The 21,086-nt window shown below is 48.5% G+C and overlaps 1 protein-coding gene across 2 annotated transcripts in view; it reads right to left on the bottom strand.

Annotated features, from left to right (window-relative positions):
• Positions 1–21,086, bottom strand: part of Snx29 (sorting nexin 29) — a 202,600-nt gene that overhangs the window by 129,031 nt on the left and 52,483 nt on the right. For both annotated transcript variants that reach the window (XM_090324654.1, XM_090324653.1), the window contains exons 12-13: positions 10,318–10,381; positions 7,804–7,932 (exon numbers count right to left, since the gene is read on the bottom strand). In XM_090324654.1, coding sequence (XP_090180780.1) covers positions 7,804–7,932; positions 10,318–10,381 — 193 coding nt within the window. The remainder of the gene's footprint in view (positions 1–7,803; positions 7,933–10,317; positions 10,382–21,086) is intronic.

Raw genomic sequence — 21,086 nt, forward strand, 5'->3', positions numbered from 1 at the left:
TAAGAAAAAAGAAATCAAGACGGAGAGGGAGCCATGACCCAAGGATATTCACCTTAGCCTTCACCTGCCACCTCAGCATGGGTCCAACTCACCACCAGCAAGCACACTGCAGCAAGGCACTCAGCTCAAGAAATGACAATAGGCCAGACCCACACAGCCTGCTGGGGGCACAAGTGAGCTTTCTCGTTGAGGAGATTGATAATAAGAATTGTTTTATATAGCCCTAATGAAGTGCATAAGGCGGGCTAGCTTCATAAAGTGAAGAGGTTTATTAGCTTATTGTTTGGGAGGCTGAAAGTCCATGGTTGGTCAGCCACATTGATTTGGCCTGTGATGAAGGCCTATTGTTGGGGAAAATACATTGTATCTTTTGTTGTTATTGTTCAGTTTTGAGATGGTACTTGCTAAGTACTCCAGACTGACTTTGAACTTGAAGTTCTCCTGCATTCCAAGTATTGGGATTATAGGTATGAGCCACCATGTCCAGCTGGGTGAAACAGGAACCAACAGGGGATACGGGGGTCCAGCTTACTGCTCTTATTAGCAGGAAAGCACAGAGGTCTCCAAAAAAACTACCTTCGCTGGGTGCTGGTGGCTCAGGCCTGTAATACTAGCTACTCAGGAGGTTGGATCTGAGGATCCTGGTTCGAAGTCAGTCCAGGCCAGAAAAGTCCCTTGAGACTCTTATCTCCAGTTAACCATTCAAAAACTGGAAGTGGCAATGTGACTCAAGTAGCAGAGTGCTAGCCTTGAACAAAAACGGGCTCAGGAACAGCGCCCAGGTCCTGAGTTCAAGTCCTACAATCAACAAGCTAACCACAATGCCTTAATCCTTTCCAGGGTAGCTACCCCCTCCTCCTGGGTGTTCTCACCTCTTAGAGGGTCTATGCCATCTCCCAGCACACCCATGCTGGGGACCAAGCTTCCTACAGGAACCCTTGGGAGACAAGTATATCCACAGCACAGCATCGATGGGGGGTGGGCCCTCACACACACCTGGGCCTTCTAAGGACTTTCTAACGCCAAAACCCTACCCCAGGTAATCTAACAGAAGTTGTATTTTAAATTAAAAAACAAAAACAGTTGTGGCCGGGAGTTTGGACTATGGTAGAGTGCTTGCCTAGCCTGCACAAAGACCTGGGTTCGATTCCTCAGTACCACATACATAGAAAAAAGCCAGAAATGGTGTTGAGGCTCAAGTGGTAGAGCTCTAGCCTTGAGAAAGTCCAAGGACAGTGCTCAGGCCCTGAGCTCAAGCCCAGGACTGGCAAAAAACAAACAAACAAACAAAAACAGTTGTATGAGAAACTAAGCTTGTGGAATTACTCCTCCTAAGTGACAGAGGACAGATCCAAGGCCAGCACCCCCGTGACATCCCTGGCTGCCCCAGGAGATCTACCTGTAGGTTTGAGGAAGTAACAGAGAGATGGAAGTGTCTGTGTTCCCTTAGGTGCCTGGAGGTTCACTGAGGTTTAAGCAACTGGGCTTCCAGCCCTTGACTGTCAGCCTTGACCACATGCTGGAATTACCTGGGTGTCTGGGCCTCAGCCCCAGAGGTTCTGATTTAATTAGCATGGAAGGTCAGTCAGACATTAAAAGCCCCCTGGGGTAACTTGAAAGGCACAGCCAAGTCAAAGTCACATATTTAGCTCTTTGACCTAGAGAATTCCTTATTATAAAGTGAGTTACATATGAGCAACAGTGGGTTGGTTAGATTAAGTGCAGAAAAGGAACGTGCAGGGGCCAGGAGTTTGGCCTAGCGATAGAGTGTTTGCCTAGCATGCACGAAGACCCAAGTTCGATTCCTCGGTACCATATACATAGAAAAAAAAAAAAAGCTGGAAGTGGTGCTATGTCTCAAGTGGTATAGCTCTCTAGCCTTGAGAAAGCCCGAGGACAGTGCTCAAGCCCTGAGTTCAGGCCCCAGGACTGGAAAAAAAAAAAAGGAAAGAAAGAAAGAAAGACAGACAGACAGATAGACAGAAAGAAAGAAAAGAAAAGGAATGTGCAGCCTGGAAATGGCACAAGAATGCGCTTCCGTGAAGCTGCTTGCCATCACTGTGGCCAGCTCACCAGGTCCCTGCACGGGGTACTCTCTGTGCTCAGCACTTTTCCTGCGTCTGGTAGACACGGGGAGCCTGTTCCATCCTGGCCCTAGGTGGAAATGGTCATGTTCTGGGGCCCTGAGAACAAGTACCTCCTTAAGCTTGTCCCTGGATGCCTCACTCTCCTTGTCTCAGCTTTGAGTAGCAGGACACAAACTCAGGCCAGCCTACCCCATCACACCTCGCTTCCCCCTCAGCAGGGCCAACGAAAACTGCAGCTCATTCAACTGTTCAGCAAGTGGTTAAAACCTTAGTTTATATACACCCTCAACTTTAGCACCTAGGGTACAGTCAGCTGTCTTTATTTTTTCCAGTACTAGGATTTGAACTCAGTGCATTATACTTGCTCAGCTGGCATTCTACCATTCAAGGTACACCAGCTCTTCTGATTTCTATTGGTGGTAATTTTGAAGATAGAATCTCAGATTTTTCTGCCCAAGATGGCTTTGAAGCATGACCTTCAGGATCTTAACTTCCTGAGTAGCAAGGATTACAGGTGTGTGCTACTGCACCCAGCCAGGAATTGCAGACTTTTGAGAAGTGAATGAGCCCAAAAACAAGATTCCCTGACAATCGGTCCACTGAACCGCAGGCACACAACTCCTCTTGGGCCAGTCGGCCTCCACCCTGACCTGTCCATCCTGTCCTCACCATGTCCCCCAGATCTGCCCACTGCATGCAGGCAGCTCTCCCCAGATTTCAGGTAGAAGCAGTTAATGACCTGCCACTGGAAGCATGTCAAAGCAGGACACACTGATCCCATCAGACTCTGTCCAGAGGAAAAGCCAACAAGCACAGGAAGTGATGGCACTGCCAGGGCAGGCAGGACACAGGGAAGAATTGTCAATAGACCATTCAATGTGGCCAGCAGACTCCTGAAGACAATATCCTGAATGGAATTTCATAACAGCCTTGAGAAAGAACACGGAAAAGCATGGCTTGAAGAAGGGGTGTCCCTAAGTCCCACACTGCCCTGCAGAGAGCACCACACCGCACAGGGGCACCCACACAGCATAGCCAGCATGCAGAGAGGCCGGAGGCCATTGTTTCTCCTATAGCAGTCCCCACCTTAGGTCAGCCTTCTTTATGATCTGAGCCCAAAATCAATTGCACAGACTCTGGATGTACCCAGTTTTCCTCTGGGGTCTACCTTCAGCTTTTTCATTTCCTGTACTTCTTATAAAGATCGGCTTCTGATCCTCTTACCTCCTACAAGCCCAAACTCATGCATTCTAAGCAGGGCACGCATCTCACTGTGTTAGTTTCTAGCAGAGCGGTGTCCAGAGCCGATGTGTGTGAAATCTGTTTTGTATTAATATAAATTACCTCCCTTTGATTTCCTTTTTATGTTACCCAGGGAACATCGACCCAGAATTTCACTCCTGGAAGTAGAGTCACCAAGTATGTCGGTAAACAAGGGGAATGGCCGAAGGCACAGTCCAAAGATGACAAATCGGCTGGATTAGGAACTTGCCAGGGAGAGAAAATTAAGTGTTGGGCAACAGTAAACAAGCAGCCAGGGAAGAAAGCCACAAGAGAGGAAAGCAGAGCCCAGTACAATCACTCTGGACAGACAGAACTTCCATGTACTGGGTGCTCGTAACCCCCGCCCTTTAGGTGTTCCTCTGCTGCTGCCTGTCACCCCAGGAACTGCCTCCACTTCTCCTGTGGTTCTCTGGTGAGAAGAAACTGCCACCTCCTGGCTCCAGGCAGCATTTCCTGGTGACACTCACTGGTCCCATAGTGTCCTCACCGTCCTCCCTCCTGATCACAGCCCATTTCTCTGGAAAGAATATATAATAACCTTGACCAAATCAGGGGAGTCCAGGCTAAACTGGACCAACTCATGAGGACAATGGCCATGGCTGAAGCCCCTGGTGGAAGGACTGGGGGAGGGGTGCAATACAACATCCTCTGTATCAACTCTTGGTCTTTTCTTCCCCCAACTCCCAGTCCACTAATGCAGGCTTTCTAAATCAGACCATGGAACAAATGTAAGTTTTCTGAATGATGCATAGCAAAACCAAAACCTATTTCTGACCTAAGGCTGAGAAAGTTGTATTCTGTCGAATCATGGGTTAAGCCATTTCTCCAGAGTACGTTCCTCTTACCAAACAGAACTGAACAGGGCTTCATAAGACAATGACATATTCTCTTTTTTCAGTTCATGTACCATGTTGCCACCTTAGCGGGAGAACAGTATCTCTAGCACTTTCTACCCCTCCACCAGTGCCAGCACAGGTATGGCAAGTTCTTGGGTATGTTTGCCAGTACTTTCACTCCCATGCCCTGGCAGACATTACTAAACAATAGCAAGGCTCTTTTCTGCTGAACTCAGATGAGACCCCAGAATCCTTCTCAGCCAGAATCCAAGGTGGCCACAGCATGATAAAACCTAATGACTTTACCAGGCAACACAGGTGTTTAACTGGAAAGATGGCAATGTAACCGTTCAGACCTTGGGTTCCAAAGGCCAGGCCTAAATCCCAGGCAGACCAGAATTCAGAATTCATGGCTTTCTCAGCTCTGACCATTAGCCTGTTAGTGAGGATGTAATCAGGGTTGGAGCTTGGCCTAGTGATAGAATGCTCACCTAGCATGCCCGAAGCCCTGGGTTCAATTCCTCAGTACCACATGCACAGAAAAAGCCAGAAGTGGTACTGCAGCCTAAGTGGCAGAGCACTAGCCTTGAGCAAAAAATGTCCAAGGACAGTGCCCAGGGCCTGAGTTCAAGCCCTACGACTACCCCCCCTAAAAAAAGAAAGAAGACATAATACCTTGGGATGAACACTGCAGAAATGTCCTTCATAAAGGGCAAAGTCCTCATATTTCTCCAACAAATAAACAGAAAAAAGGTCAATCACAGTCACTATCACACCACTACCTGAACACAGGTGACCTGAGGACAGAAGCAGCACACGCACGGGCCAGCCCATGCTACCTCGCAGCCCACCCCAGACTGACTCCAGCAGCCTAAGCCCTCCCCACCCCCAAAGACAAGTGTGGGAGTAAGCCAACTGTGTGCCATCACAGACAGCTGGTCCTTCTGTGGCCTGAAGCCAGAAGAAACTTCAACAGCTGGTGGAGGTGAACTCTGCTGGGATGGTGTCAGCAACTGAACTCAAAGCTTACCCAGCCGGCTGCTCAATAGCCTCCATCCACTCTCTCCTTGCTGACGAGCATCTGTTTTATAAATGCCCTACCTGCGAACTGTCAACTGTCAGATACCTGAAGCTCTCAGCTACACATTGTTCACATAGGGAAACTTCAGATTAGAAAACTGTCGCATTAAGAAATTGGTTTCCCTATCACAGTTACAGAGAAGGATCTTCCCTAGAATTACCATATGCTAACGTACGCCTCCTAGAGCCCCGGACGCACCCCACATCCTTCCCCCTTACTCGGGTCCACCTGGGTGAAAGAGCACCATCCTCTCCACTTCACACATGAGGACCACACACTGGCAGCAAGGGAGCAATTCACTCCAAACCACAACTGCGAGTAATGGAGGGTGGACCTGAGACAAAGCCCAGGAGACAGCAGGGCAGAGTCCTGTCCCTCAAGACCTCAGTCTTTACTGCACATCAAGTACAATTTTGCCACAGAATGCCAGGGCGGCCGGGTGATATGGAGTATGAGTGGAGAAAGCATCCAGTTAGGCACTGGTTACTGTCTCAGACCATTGCTTAGGTAGCTGCAATGCTCTCACAAGGACCTGCTGGGAAGGTGTGGAAGTTGGACATGAGCTCATGCTGCAGCATGGTGATTACACAGTGGGCAGTGGGCAACAGTGGTCAGAGCTGCCTGAGAATGCCCCAGCTCCTGTGCCTGGCACAGATGAGGGGCACTACCAAGAAGTTGCTTAGTTCATCAAAAATGGGAAAAACAGTGGGTACAACCCAGAAGGTTAAAGTGACTATAGTAACTGGTTAATTGGTGTGTTCACTCAATGAAACATGAGGTATGTAGAAATGGTCAACATCAAAACTGGTTTTGTGGCTGGGCGTAGTGCCTCATACCTGTAATCCTATCTACTCAGGAGGCTAAGATCTGAGTATCTCAGTTCAAAGCCAGCCTGGGCACTAAAAACTCTGTGAGACTCTTATTTCCAATTAATCCCCAGAAAACTGGAAGTGGCGCTGTGGCTCCAGGGGTAGGGGGTTAGCCTTGAGCTGAAGAGTTCAAGTCCCACAACTGGCAAAAAAAAAAAAAAAAAAAAAAAAAAAAAAAAAAAAAAAACCAAACTGGTTTTGTTATTGTAAAGACCAAAAAAAAAAAAAAAAAAGACTGCAGACAGTCTACAGATCACCTGTGATGAAGCGCATAAAAATATATTCACACACAAACTATTGATTAAAACAACAAAAAAGACCAATCTGCCTTATAGGAGGAGTTTTCATGCATTATTATTTTCTTTAATTAAATAGAAACAAGATGTCTAAAAACAAAGGCTCTTAAACAAAAGTAACCACCATTCATAATTAGAGAAATGCAAATGAACAGTTCTCTGCCAGGCTCTTTTGTCTTCCATGATGCTGTGAGATTCAAACTCTGAGTCCTACCCTGTGAGCTGGGCCAGGAGCAACTCAGCCTTGTGCATACCTGCATTCCTGGTTTGGTCTCTGACCTACAAGTGCACTGCAACTTGCCCACCAAGTCTGCCTCTCAGAATGCTTCCAACAAACACACTCGATGGCAGGCACAAATGACATGCCCTGATAACTGGATGTGGCATAACTGGATGTGGCATTATCAGCTACTGGTGGGCTGGTTAGATAGATTCTGGTGTTCTCAGACAATGGCATGGTAGGGCTAATAAAAAGCAGTGAGTTGTATAAGGAAGGACACATACACACATTAGTAGTGTGGACAGAAGTACCCCTGACACAGTGACGTTGATCGTCTCCAGGGAGCTAACTGGGGGCTGGAGCAAAAGTATACACATCACAGCTGTATTTTAAGCCAGGTACAATGATTATTACTTGTTCAATAAAGTTAAATTAAAACACATAAATCTCAGCCAGGCAAAGGTGGCTCACACCTGTAATCCTAGCTACTCAGGAGGCTGAGTTCTGAGGATTGTGGCTCACAGTCAACCTGCACAAAGAAGTTCGTGAGACTTATCTCCAATTAACCACCAGAAAACCAGAAGTGGGTGTTGTGGCTCAAAGTGGTAAAGGAGAAAAGTTCAGGGACAGCTCTCAGGTCCTAAGAAATAAGCACCTCAACCAACCAACCAACCAACCAACATACATACATACATATATACATACATACATACATAGCCAGGAATTTGACCTAGTAGTAAGAATGCTTGCCTAGCATGCACAAAGACCTGGGTTCGATTCCTCTGTACCACATACATAGAAAAAAGCTGGAAGTGGGTATGTGGCTCATGTGGTAGAGCTCTAGCCTTGAGAAAGCCCAAGAACAGTGCTCAGGCCCTGAGTTCAGTACTCATGACCGGCAAAAAAACAAAAAACAAAAACAAAACATGTGAAAGGGTATCAATGTATGTGAATTAATGCACCTTCTATCTGGCAAATATCATGTAACCCTTTTACTAATTACAATTAAAAAATGCATATACAGATACAAACACACACACACGCTGCATAAATCTGATTTCTTTTGGTCATGGCCTTTCATTAAAGAGTGTGGGTGACAGATAAGTTTGCCATCCCTCATCCCTCCCTACCTTGCCAGAGCCTGGACCTTTACAGTATGCCGCTCCTCCTGCTCAGCCACCTTCCTTTTCAGCATGTCCACCTCTTGCCGGAGCGCAGCTGAGTGTTCCATCTCACCATCAAGCAGGTTCCGCAGTGATCTGGGAAGAGAGATCACAACCATTCCAATGGGGTTGACCAGAATCCATCCGGCCCAGAATACAGAACTTGGCCTACCTACTTCAAGTCCCAGCTCATTCACTGTGCATTGTATAATTCAAGTCCACTTTGGATAAACTGACTTCAAGAGACAGCCAACAATCTGGGTGCTCAGTACAATGAGCCCAGCCCTTGATCTGCAGCTGGGCTCTAGGCCTTTGCTGCCCTGTGAGCAGGCCAGCCATCTGACAGCTTAAGATCAAGGGAAGACGAGGAATGAGCAAACCCCAGCCAAGTCTCTTCCCAGACATCCCACTCAAAGGTGTAGCATGTTAAAGTGAGACATTCTGTCACAGCCACATCAAGGAAGAGGCTTAGCAAAGAAAAGGATGTCAGAAGAAGCTGAAAGAATAATCTGCAGCATAAAAATAGAACGCCCATTCAGATTACATGACAGCTGTCTAGTCTCACTTCCATTGCTCCTCACAAAACGCACGTTGAGCCTGTGCTTTGTTGCCGTCTGCAGGCTAAACACACATGGAGAGCTCCACAGTCAGACAGTGCACAGCCAAGTCTGTAACGTGCTCCTTACTTGCTCATTTGTACATCCATCATTCCTGATCTTCAAAGGGAAAAGAGGACCAGATCTTCTAGAAGGCTTTACAAGAAAACCCAGGTGCAGTCCTCACAGCTGTTATCCTGTTTACTCAAGAGGCTGAGATCTGAAGTTTGGAGCCAGTCAGCATGGGCAGGAATGTCTATGAGATTCTTATTCCCAATTAAGCATCAAAAAAATAAATAAAAAATGAAAGTGTGGCTCTAATGGCAGAAAACTACTAACCTTGATTAAAAACGCTAAGGAAAAGTGCCTAGGAACTGAGTACAAGCCCCAAACTAGCACCAAAAAAAAAAAAAAAAAGGTGGGGAAAAGTAAGAAGAGAAAACCTTTGTAAGACAGAAGGTTAGAGTCACAACATGAATCTGCTGCTGCACATTTACTTCACTATGCCCTCATGGCGACTTCTAGAGGACTGACTGTGATGTGTCATCACACTAAATCACATACTTGCTCTAAAATAATGTGACCAAAAGTGCCTTTCCCCATCCCCGTGATTCCAAGCCCCCCATTTCCCCTGAAGATCCCCTCCTGGCCTTTTCCTTCCCTGAGAAAGAGAATGAAACAAGACAGGGACTTGTTCTCCACAAGGCAGGACAAACCAGGTGGCTTCTTAGAAGACAACAGCCCTGGCTAGAACCAGGAAACAGTGCTGCCATGGTACAAGTGCTTTGTGAAAAGTTTATTTTAGTTGGAAAATGATGCTGTCTAGAGATTGCATTAAAAACATCCACTTTTGTTTTAGAAATTCTTCTTGTTTGCTTTTATATGTTTCTATAAAGGATGAGGAAGAAAGCTGTCAAGCAAGGCCCAAAATAAGATCTAGAAGAGAATTGTCATTGGATGTCACCATGGACCTTGATGCAAGCTCTGAGCAGAGGAATGAGGCGGTAACAAGAACGCACGCACATGCGCACCCAGGCAGATAGATGAGCACCACCAGCTCCGCAGGCAGCAGCCTTAAGGAGTTCACTGCTCCTTAGCAAAGAACCATCATAGGCCAGCCTGCCATGACCAGTCAGACCAACCGCTATGGTCACAAGGGAACCGCGAGGCCAGTGCTGGGGAGTGTGGCTAGGACTGGTTTCAATAAGGAAAAAAAGATTTGACAGAATGCTTCTCCCTCACAGGGTCTTTTGACTTCACTTTTGGCCAAGTCAAAAGAATCTATATATCCTCTTGCCCCAACTTTCCATCGGAAAAACTGGCTTGGGCAAACGCCAAGGTAGATAGATGACCGAGTGCTAGAAATATGGAAAGCAGGTCCTCAGTGGTAGGTCACTAAAAGGACTTCCAGAGAAGATGCAGTTTCCTCTTGAGATGATAACCTAATGATGCTGTGATGGTTGCATGGGGAGCCTGTGAATATACTAGAACCCAGAATCCTACACTGGAACAATATGAGCTGTGGTGGAGGGGAATTCTATCTCAATACAGGCTAATCTTACAGGGAGAATTAAAGACTGCTCTTGCAAAATCCTAGCCTCTCCAAAGGAGACGCCATGGCTGTGAGGTCCTGGGTCCTTGCTCATATGTAAGTCATAGCAAATCTACAAGTGGAACTCCCAGACCCCAAAATAAAGAAAGGAAGGAAGGAAGGAAGGAAGGAAGGAAGGAAGGAAGGAAGGAAGGAAGGAAGGAAGGAAGGAATAGAAATTGTCCATTCATATTCTGGCAAAAACAGCATAATTCAACAGTTGTATTCTTGCTGTCCCTGAGGGAGGACATTAGAGAAAAGGACCATCCCCCAGTCCTGAAGCCCCCGAACTACCTGTTCTCTTCCTCCAGCTCATCCTTCCTATTCATCATGGCCACGATGGCTTGGCGTAGTTCACCTGAAGGAAGAAAGCCAAGTCAACATCAGTCAACAGATCTTACATGGCATGCTGTTCCCTCACCTGTGGACTGCACATCCCAAAGGGTTGCTTTTCTAGACAAGCTTCCCCCAAAATAATTCTTGTGCAGCCTAACAGATCCAATGAACCTGGTCAAGCTCTTTCATCCACTGCAACACAGAAAGACAGGGGAAGTGGGTGGGGGCGGAGAATCCTGAGATTCCATCTTAACCAATCTTGTCTCTATTTTCTGAAACTATCCTATTCCCTCCCCCACCCCCCTACAACTCCAACCCACCTTCAAACTTCCTCTCAGTCTGACCTTCCTAGGACACCTTTGGCTCACTGGCTCTGGATGTGACAGTTGTAGACCTGCCCTGACTTATTCCTGCCTCAGTTCACAGTCTGCTTCCACATGCATCCTGTCTCCTTCCAATCTACCCAGGCCCAGCAGAACTAGGGTAATAACTGACTACAATCAAGCTGACTACATAGGGCCTTCCAGAAGCTTTGGGTGGACTGCTGTCTGACTGGAGAGACAGAAAAAGGTGAAAACTTATGCTCTTGGCCCAACAATGCTTGTTCCAAGTTGCTCCCTCAGGGTCCATTGCAGAAGGTCAAAACCACCAAAACCAATCCCATAACATGCCTCGCCCCTGACACTTGTCTGGACTCTTTTTCCCACTAGGCACAGAGTCAGGGATAAAGGCAAATGCTGGCACAGAACAAAAGCCTACAAACTCAAGGCTCAAAAAAGTCAAAAGAAAAAAAGAAGTGTGACTAGGCAAAGCAGCAGGTGTCTCAGACATCACCCTTGGGCCACAAGCCACACCCTGCCATCTCACATTGGGCAGAGCCACGAGAAAACCAAGCTTTGAAGAAAATCTGCATTGGTTCCTTGAGTCTCTGAGTGTGGAACATCTCCTACTTGCCCAAAGTAGCCAAGAAGGCTCCAGGAGAAAGGGGTAAGTTTCCTATCAGGGATCCTGTTGTCTCAAAACAAAGCATAAGTACAAAATGCCCCTCAGCTTCCATACCTCTGCAGCCCAAAGCAACCTTCTCCCCTTATGTTCTGCATCCTCATAGTTAAGCAACCCTGTCTGTCCCTTAAGTCCTAATGCCCATATCTATGTCTCTAAAAACATGTTCTTTGAGCCACCAAAGTCTGTGAATCCTTGAAGAGCAGAGGCCCCAAAGCCAGGCACAGCCCCTTACTCAGTGCAACTTGACACCTACGGAATGAATCAAGGGTTGGATGAACAAGTAAATTAATAAAGGAGTAAGTGATGGACTGTTACCCACTGCTAAAACCTGCACCTCAGCTCTGCTTCGGGAGCCACACGTGGAATGAATGGGCTGGGCGGAAATGCTGATTGCCTTTAATGATAAGTTCAAGGCCTCCCCAGGGAATGCTAACCACCGGGTTCATGGCTGTAATTTCCTGCCCCACTGACAGGACTCAGGCCTGAACTGTGTTTTTGAGTTGCACATAGCAGGAAGGGTGACAAATTCCCACACGTCATCACCATGACCTAACACTGGGAGGCCTGTGAACCCAGGCCCCCTCCTTCCTCTTCCCTCCTCCCTCCCAGGGAAGGATCCTTGATTTCAAAAGGATCAGTCGAGGACAGGAACCGATGGCTCATGCCTGTAATCCTAGCTACTACTCAGGAAGCTGAAATCTGAGGGTCACAATTTGAAGCCAGCCTGGCAGCCAAGTCCGTGAGACTTTCATCTCCAATTAACCACCAGAAAGCTGGAATTGAGGATGTGGCTCAAGTCATAGGATGCTAGCCTTGAGCAAAAAAAAAAAAAAAAAAAAGCGAAAAAGCTAAAGGTTAGTGTCTGGGCCCTGAATTCAAGCCGCAGGACTGGCACAAAAAAATAAATAAATAAACATAAAGGATCAATACAGCATGGACTGCCCTTCAACCGCCAAGGTCCCAAAATAGAACACTGACCTACAAGAAGGAGGCTGGCTATTAATCTAAATGACTACAGGCCTCAGAGATCACTATATCAAGTACTGAAACTGTGGCATGAGGAAGATGAGCCATCACAGGGGGAACTGTCCTAGGCTGGTCATATACCCCTTCAAATTAAAAGGGGGACTAATGACTACAGTGACTAGACCTGGCACATCTAGACAAATGGACACGTGCACACTCACGTAATCAGCTGTGTGATAACTCCTTGACTTATAGATCATCTGAAGATCTCCAAGAGCCTTTCTACACACTGCCCTGGGATCCGTATGTGGTTATATTTAAAGAGACAGCTCACAGGGCACACATATAGAAATAAAATGTTCTCCTATGGGTACATACTTAACCTACAGCATCAGTTTTCAAACTTAACAGGCTGCTTTTTATATCTTTGTCTGCCTACCCACTCCCTTCCCTTTTATCTCCAAGAGAAAGGTTAAACTACACTGAACTTCAAAATAGAACTTTTTAAGTCACTCTCAGGCCCATTCTAGCTTTTTGTTCTGTTTTCCTTGCCTGCCTCCTCCTGCCCTTGCCCCACCCATGGATTCTACTTTTTTGCTTGCGTTGACAGGAAATAAAACCTGCCCCCAAGCTCCATCCCTGTACTTCCTGCACCATGATGCAAAGGCGCCTTACATGGGCAGTCTCATTCTCCTGGGAGGCAACATGAATAGCATGAATGAGAAATCAGAGGCCAAGAGGGCAACCTTGCCCTGGGTAAAACCCTTGTACAGGAAGTGGCAGAGAAAGGACCACTCCCACAGTGGGGCTACAGGTCACAGCCACGAGGCAGCAAGGTACTATGGGCGTTTGCCCCTACTTGAGCCTCAAACTGTCCATCTACGCATAAGGAGACTGGAGTGGTCGACCTCCCCAACTCCTGAGCTCAGAGCTCTTCCCCAGAAGGAGGCCAGTGCTCTGCCTCACTCCTGCAGGCAGATGAACAGATGTGGCACTGTCTACTCCCATCCCCGCCATCTGCTCCTGGACAGCAAGCCAAGTGTGGCCAGTAGCCACAACCCCCTCCCCCACATCTGAAGCCACAGGGTGCAGTGACTGCAAGAGCAGCGGTGGGCATCTGTCGTGATGGGCCTCACATGTGGCGGTGTGGTGAGGTTAACCGATAGCAGAAGGATTAATTGCTTGTGAAATTCTCAGAAATAATTAGGACATAGAGCTGCTCAGCTTGCTTCCACCCTCGGGCTGTGGTTTATCACACGTATGAGTAATTCTCAAATGGACTCACACATTATCTGCTATTAATTAGAAACATGCAGCTATCAGAATGCATGGGCAGAGTCCACACCTAGGTGCCTGCTCCATACCTTGATACTCTGACAAACAACCAGGACACTCTTTGATGGACCACAAACCCCGTGTGGTCAAGACGCACTGGACCCCAAATGGAGAATACAAAAGACACCAGAGTACTGATGGCAAGAAACAGGGGAAACCATTGGCTCTCCTGACCCAGAGGCCACCACACTGTCTGGCTCCATCAGTGCTGAGGAATGCCACCAAGGATGCCACACAGCTGCTCTAATGCCTGGGGCAGGAGGGCAAGGCTAACATGGCTCCCTTCCTCTGCAGAACACTGGAGCTGAGCCAGGACAATGGGTTGGAGCAGGGCTGTAGTCAGAAAGTGAACACAGAGATGAGGCTATGACTCCAGTAGTAGAGGACCCACCTTGACAAAAAGCTAAGAAACTATGCCCAGGCCTTGTGTTTGAGCCCTAATACCAGCTCATTCAAAAAGGAAAGAGGAGGAGGAAAACCAGTAAAATGAGAAGGAGAAGCTGAGCAGCTGGTGGCTTTTGACACTCAAAGAGTTTAGCATTTTCATTCTCATTTCATCTTCTTTCAGGCAAAATTTACTTCTTACAGGTATCCCAGCAGGTCTACTCTCTTTCCAAGGCCACCTCCCCCTAGATGGCATCTTCTACCTGTGTTCTGGCATGGCAGAGGTGCTGCTCAGTCCTGCCCAGCCTCTCTGGAGGCCTGAGAGCCGAGCCTCACTATCAATCACCTTCCAAAGCCCTACTTCCAACACCACCTCACTGGGAATTAGGCTGCAGCATAGGGTTTGGGGGAGGCACAAACATCCAGACCCCAGCAAGGTTTAGGGAACCACCACACCTCCTCAGAATGAGTCAAAGCCGTCTCCAGGGCAGCTGAGGACTTCCACTTCCACTCTCCACACCAGCACCACTACTGCTAATGGAGGTCCCCGTGAGAATTAAGTCTGCCACCGAGTCCCCTCCCTTCCCTCTGTCCAGAGCCAGCCTAGAACATGGCCTAACCACAGGACCTTGATAAACAACGGAGGCAAATGTTAGCAGCCACAGGGTGAGGACGCTGACATGTCCAGCATGGACAGGGTGAGCTGCCTCTTCAGAGACCCTGTCCTACCCCAACCCCATAGGCAGTCGGTCTGCTGGACTTCCCTTTCCATTACAGTGGTCACCTAAGGACATTCTCTTCCCCTGCCCTCCTATTAGCAGCACAGAATCCCCCAGACTGCTCTCTAAAGTCCTCCAAGTGTCTGTAAGCCCCGGTTAACACAACTTTGGGCAATCACGATGCACGGCTGGGGCATGCACCCTCTGCTGGCAAAAACCTGGAACTGGGACCCTGGGTTGGAAGCGCCTGAGGAGATGTGGGGTCATTTAAACATCACCCAATCCACATCACACCGCAGCCCACCGTGCTTAGTTCTCGTGTCTGTTATAGACACGCTTCAAATAATAAATGTCAATGGCTCCAAAATATAGAATTTGTCAATTATAGAAAAAACAAGCCATGCCCATTGTACTCAGGGACCCAAGGTCCCACATCACACACCCCGCCTCAGGTCTTCAGAGAAGCTGGCCTGAACTCCAGAGGGTCCACAGGCCACTGAGCCATGCCCGTGCCCTCTTGCTCTAGACAGGGAGCAGGAAAAGACTGTGTGAGGAACAGTGCGGAAGGAAACAGGACGGAACACAAGTACAACTGAAGAAGAGTGGGGGTGAGGAGAGCCAGCTGGAACACAGCTGAACACAGCCCTCTTGGTCATAACCACCATCCTGGCCACCAGATCACCCTGGTGCACTGTCTACCGCATTGGGTAATGAAACTGAGTGCTTGGCCTGGCCATTGGTGTGGGGACCAAGCTGGCCCGTGTCTGGGCACATTTCTCTGCCTCCTGTCTCTCTGCTGCCAGAGATGTACCATTATCCCCAAGTCCCTAACAAGCTGCATTCCGGGTAAACTCAGATTTTCCCACCACTTTCTTAGGCCTCTCAATACCTCACCATAGCTCTCCTCTCCCACATTCAGTAGTGGGGCGGGAGGGGCCAGAACATCAAGAAAAAAAAAAAAAGAGCTTGACTCAAGTCTCCAAAGGCTAGAAGAGGCCCCCAGCTGAGGGCCTGCTCACAGACTAAAGCAGTGAAGAGACAGGCAGAGGACATGAAAAGAACTTGGGTTATGCTCTAGGTGCAGAACATGAGCAGAGAAGGGGGCTACTGGGAGGTGGGTGATGTGTGGGTGTCATCCCAGGAGAAACTGGCATCTGATGAGAAGGAGCAGCACACAGTGAGCTCTTCCAGGCTCCATCTCCAGGCACCCTGGTTAACATCCAGCATGAAGACCACAGGCACATCAAGGCAAACACTACTTTGTTTTCTTTTCTCAGGCCATCTCACAGGGTGAGGCTGCCACTAACTTGAAGCCCAGGGGCCACACTGGGCACTGGGCCTTGTATGACTATGACACAGCAGTGAGCAGCTTGGCTGTAAGGCATTGAGAAGCCTGCGGTGCTCAGCCAGCCAAGCCACCACACCCGCTGTTTTCCCCAACCTGATGCTGTCTACTACGCTGGGCTCAGCGCCTTGTCTGTCACCACCTACAGCCTGGGCCATCTCTGTGGACCTGCTCATTTGCAGAGAAGCAAGAAATTTGTTCTGAGTTCCACCTTGAGAGCAAGAAAATGAGTCTTCAATTACTCTAATGCACAGATGCCGTGTGGGCAGCAAGAAAAATTAAAGCCAGAAGAGGAGCGGCTACCTCCCTGGTGAGGGCAGACATTGGCCAGGCAGAGTTAAACAAGCAAGTGCTTCTCCACCCTGCCAGGCAACCTCAGGAGGCCAAGGAGGGAGCCAAGGAAGAATTACCCAAGACCTGCCAAGGCCAACCTCCCAAGGTGCAGCCCTAGACCCTCCTAAAGCACCAAGACTCCAGGAATCCAGAAGATTCTCCACCCAGCCCTTACTCCCAAGCCTGTCCAAGTCCATGGTGCTGGTGCTGCAGCTCTGCCCCTACCAGCCATGTGCCAGTGGAGCCCAAGAGGAACCCAGTGGAGGACAACTGGGAACGGTGTTGTGGGGGGGTCCCTCTAGGGTACGGCGCACCCATATTCGAGCACCAGGGCTCTCCCTCTGTGCCCTCCCTCAGCCAAGTCCAGCTCCATCATCCACTGCTCTTGGCAGTCAGCCCCCAAGTTGCCTCACAACTCTTCAGGGTTCTTTCTGTAAAGAGGAGCCCCAAGAACGAGCTGTTCTTTTGATACCCCACCCCACCCCACACCGCCCCACTCACTTCCTTTGGGCTTCTGCCACCCAAGGAGTGCCTCTCCCAACCCAAGGATGGTCTAAGAAGAGCCTGGCCCTGGGGTGCCAGCCCCTCTACCACCACAGCTGCAGGAGTGCCCCCTGGAGACAGCAAACAGCAGCTGATACATCAACCAGAAAAGCTCTAAGGTTCAGCACTGACTGTTCTTTATGCCCTTGTTTTTCTAATAACTCTTAATATATTCTTTGTTTTTCTAGCAACTCTTAATACATTCCTAAGTCTCATCCCAGAGCTGTCAATCAATCCTTGGCCTTAAGAAAATATAAAAGCTCATGTCCAAATTCATTTCATAGCTTCCTCAGTACCAATCTCTCTTAAAATAATTTTTTCCTTCCTTTTCTTTATTCTCCTACACCCCTTCCTTTTGCTTTGTTTCTGTTTTGAGATAGAGTTTTACTAGATAGCCCAAGCTGGCCTTGAACTTGAAGTCCTCCTGACTCAGCCTCCTTAGGGCATGCCCAGCAATTTTATCATTTCTGGTCATATTTCTTCTAACTAGAACATGCCTCCCCGTTCAGAGATGCTAGAGAGGAAGACGAGGCTCCAGCTCCAGCAGAAGCCTGGTATAAGGCAGGCTGTCATTTTGGTTTTATCAGTTCATTTCTCTGCTCACTTAATCAACAAGTACTAACTACTCATAATGGGCCAGACACTAGGCAAAGTACAGACAAGATGGACAGTCCCTAATTTACAACGGTACAAAAGCAACATCCAGTCAGTAAAAAGTACTTTGAACTGTGAATTCTGATCTTTGAGGGGGAGCCTGAGTCACAGGGCCTACAGTCTCTAGACCCTGGGCACCTGCAGTCCAGCTATGCAATCTCAAGGCAACTACTCAGTTCTTCCAGGAAAGGGAGGGAGAGAGGAGGAGAGAGGGTGGGCAGGTTCAAGGGAAAATGATTACAGAGCCTCCAAGGAGGATACCCTGGCCACGTGAAGCTGAGTGAGGCCTGCAGGCAGAGCACATAGTGGGCAGGCCAAACACCAGGGCCAGAAGTGCCTGCAATAGCTCACCTGCACCCACTGTGTGCCAGAGCCACCTGGTCTGTGGACACACCCAGTAGTCACCAAATTTTCTGATTTCTCCACTGTTTTTGTTAAAAAAAAAAGGCTTCTCAACTATTAAATATTGACAAGTATTTCAAATAAATGACTTTTTTGAACACTTTGTAGTTCAAAGAAAACTCTAACATGACCCTGGTGTGGCAGCTAACATCTATAATCCCAGCACTCATGAGGCAGATGCAAGAGACCAGTCTGGGATACAGAATGACACCTTGTCTTCCCCTCACATGCCCCCCTCCCCGCAAAAAAAATAGTTTTTAAAAATCTGTGAAGGAACATAGAAACCAAATCCAAAGGGACCAAGTCCCCAAGGGAAATCCTCACGACCAGTGTCACTTGCAGCAGTGGAGGTCTGTGTTACAATGGCTCAAACAACAGCCTACCAGATATGCTGTCACAGATAATGTGGGCAAAGCAACCCAGGCCCAGGGAGGGTGGCTTTCTACCCCATTCCTGCCCACACAGGCCAGGGAGATGCAAAACTTTACAGATGCCAATATCGCAGGGTCCCAGTGAAAGCATCTGGGCTTATAAGATGTGACAACCTGGCTTCAGAACCTCCCTCTTCTCTGCACTGCTCAGGTGAAGGCGTCGGCTCCATCCCTCCAGAGGGAGCCAGGGTTAGTGAAGACAGATGACAGAGAGACAAGCAATCCTTCTTCATCAACCCCTACGCCAGGCCACATGACGCCCACCACTGAGCTCTCTATTCAATAAGGTTGGGGTCCCTCGCTCCTGACTCCTCAACTCAATCATCTCAACTTAATGTAGACAACAAAGAAAACTCTGAGGTGCATTCCTCTGAGGGAAATCTTGCCACTGCCAGGAACATGGCTCATTGTGGTGACAGCCATACTGATGAGCCCAGGGACTTCTGGGAAAAGGGGAGACGGAGCATTCCTCAGAAACACAAACTGTACCACCTTAATTTCTTTCATTTTCTATCCAAAAAGCCACTATCCGTGCTGAGAAGAAAATCTAATTGAGAATTGAAGTTCAAACTTCAAAAGGATTTGCAGGTGAGTTTTGTTTTGTTTTTCCCCAAAATGCACTCTGAAAATTAGATTCTTAGGATTACCTCCTTCCTGTCTGCGCTCACTGGCCCTCATCACACCGTCTCACATGCTGAAGACAGAAGCTAACTTCCTCTAACACCCAAAGCAAGCCTCAGCCTCCCTCCTGCATAGGCAGAGGCAGGCAACGACAAGAAACCTTCAGGAAATGCATGCCGGGTCTCACAGGCCCTGGGGGTGACAGGAGAAGCCAATCTTCTCCTTAGAACCACTTGTCTTTGGGGGCCATCTCTGAAGACAAGGGGTGCTCTGAATACTACACAGCAATGAAGATCTCTAGCACACAACATGCACAGAGAACAAGAATGCAGATTTCCAGTGTCCACTGATGTCCATGCAACTATTTCCTCTAGGGAAGAATAGCCCAAGTGCAACGCAGAAGATGATGCAGTGCAGAACCAAGCCAGCACCAACGTGCCTTGATCCTGGAGGAAGCCATGCCACCTTGCAACTCGCTGGTAGGAAAAAGTACAATTGGGGAGCTCTGAGCCTGGAGAGTAGCCTCCTGTGTTAAGCAGACCACAGGCCCAGACTTTCATCCAGGGCACATCTGGACTCTGCAAAGGCTTCCTTAGTCCCCTGCCTCTGCTTTAGGCCCCCTCTACACCTCAGCCACCCCAGCCCTGTGACATTCATCCCTGATTCGGCAGCTCCTCGCTCTTGCTCCTGCCACTGGTGAGAAGTCAAATTCCTGTGTTGCCCACAGGCAGCATCAGGCAGGGTTCAGCTTCTCTGCAGCCAGTAGGGAGATGAGTCCCAACATACCCCGCGGTGGATGGGCGCAGAGGGCCCAACAATGCACAGGTAACTGAAACTGCATTGCTCAGCTGTGACTGCACAGCCTTCCTGTCTGACCCTCTTATTGTCCCCCGCTCCCTATTTAGCTTGCCAACGTGGCCGTTTCCACTGGATCTTGAACTCTGGACTGAGTGCCCCTAACGAGGGCTGGCATCCTTGGAGTACCAAGTGCTATGTTATAAGCATCTTCTACAGACATGTTTAGTTCTCACATCTCTGCGGCTCCCTAGAACGTGGCCCACATGAGGCAGATGCTTAGTAACTGTTTAGGGAGAAGTGGGATATATCTAACTGCCATCTGGAACCTTCCAATCCTATAGCAGGCATTAGAGGCCCAGAAGTAGTACGGAGGGAAGGAGAGGTGGCAGCAGGAAGGGCCTGCGAGGCTGGCTGGTCTAGGCTGGCTCCGTGTGGTTGTGGGATATGGGAACTGGAAGGCCTTGGATTCAATAGCTGTTGCTCCACTAGCTCTTCCTAAAATTCTATCCTCAAGCCCTTGGCAAGCACCAGACAGGTCCAGGGCTCTGCCATGGCCCTCTAAGCCATCCCACGGCCTTTGGCTCCATTGCTCAAGCTGCCAAGTATTTGGAATTGTGTTGCCAGGCGACAAGACAGATGGTCCTACTAGCATTGAGAATCCCTTCCGATAATAGCCAAGAGAAGGCCCAGTGACTACTCAGGGGAGTTTCCTTGCCCTCTCTGCCCTGGCGAGGTATCAAAGGTGATGATAAACAAGAGGGACTTTTTTTTCCTCCCCTCTGTTTTCGTTTTCTTTCCTTTTTGTTCTGCTTTTTCCTTTGTAAGTCTTTGGGAGGAAAAGGAGAGACACGGAAATGGAGGGACAAAGGGTAAACAAATGCAGCAGTGGCACTCACTGGGCACGGTGTTGAAATGAGCCAGACAATTTGTGGGTGAGGAAGGGAGGGAAAAACTGGAAGAGACTGAGATAAGGAGTAGCACTGTCTAAGAAGAAATGCACTCATGCTTTGCGTGGTGGCTCACACCTGTAATCCTAGCTACTCAGGAGGCTGAGATCTGAGGATAATGTTTCAAAACCAGCCCAGGCACTAAAAATTGTGTGAGAATCTTATCTCCAATCAACTACCAGAAAACCAGAAGTGGTGCTGTGGCTCAAAGGGTAGGGCAGTAGTCTAGAGCTGAAGAGCTCAG

The sequence above is a fragment of the Megascapheus bottae genome, chromosome 36 (genome assembly GCF_031878675.1).
Source record: "Megascapheus bottae isolate mThoBot1 chromosome 36, mThoBot2.hap1, whole genome shotgun sequence".
Lineage (NCBI taxonomy): Eukaryota > Metazoa > Chordata > Mammalia > Rodentia > Geomyidae > Megascapheus > Megascapheus bottae.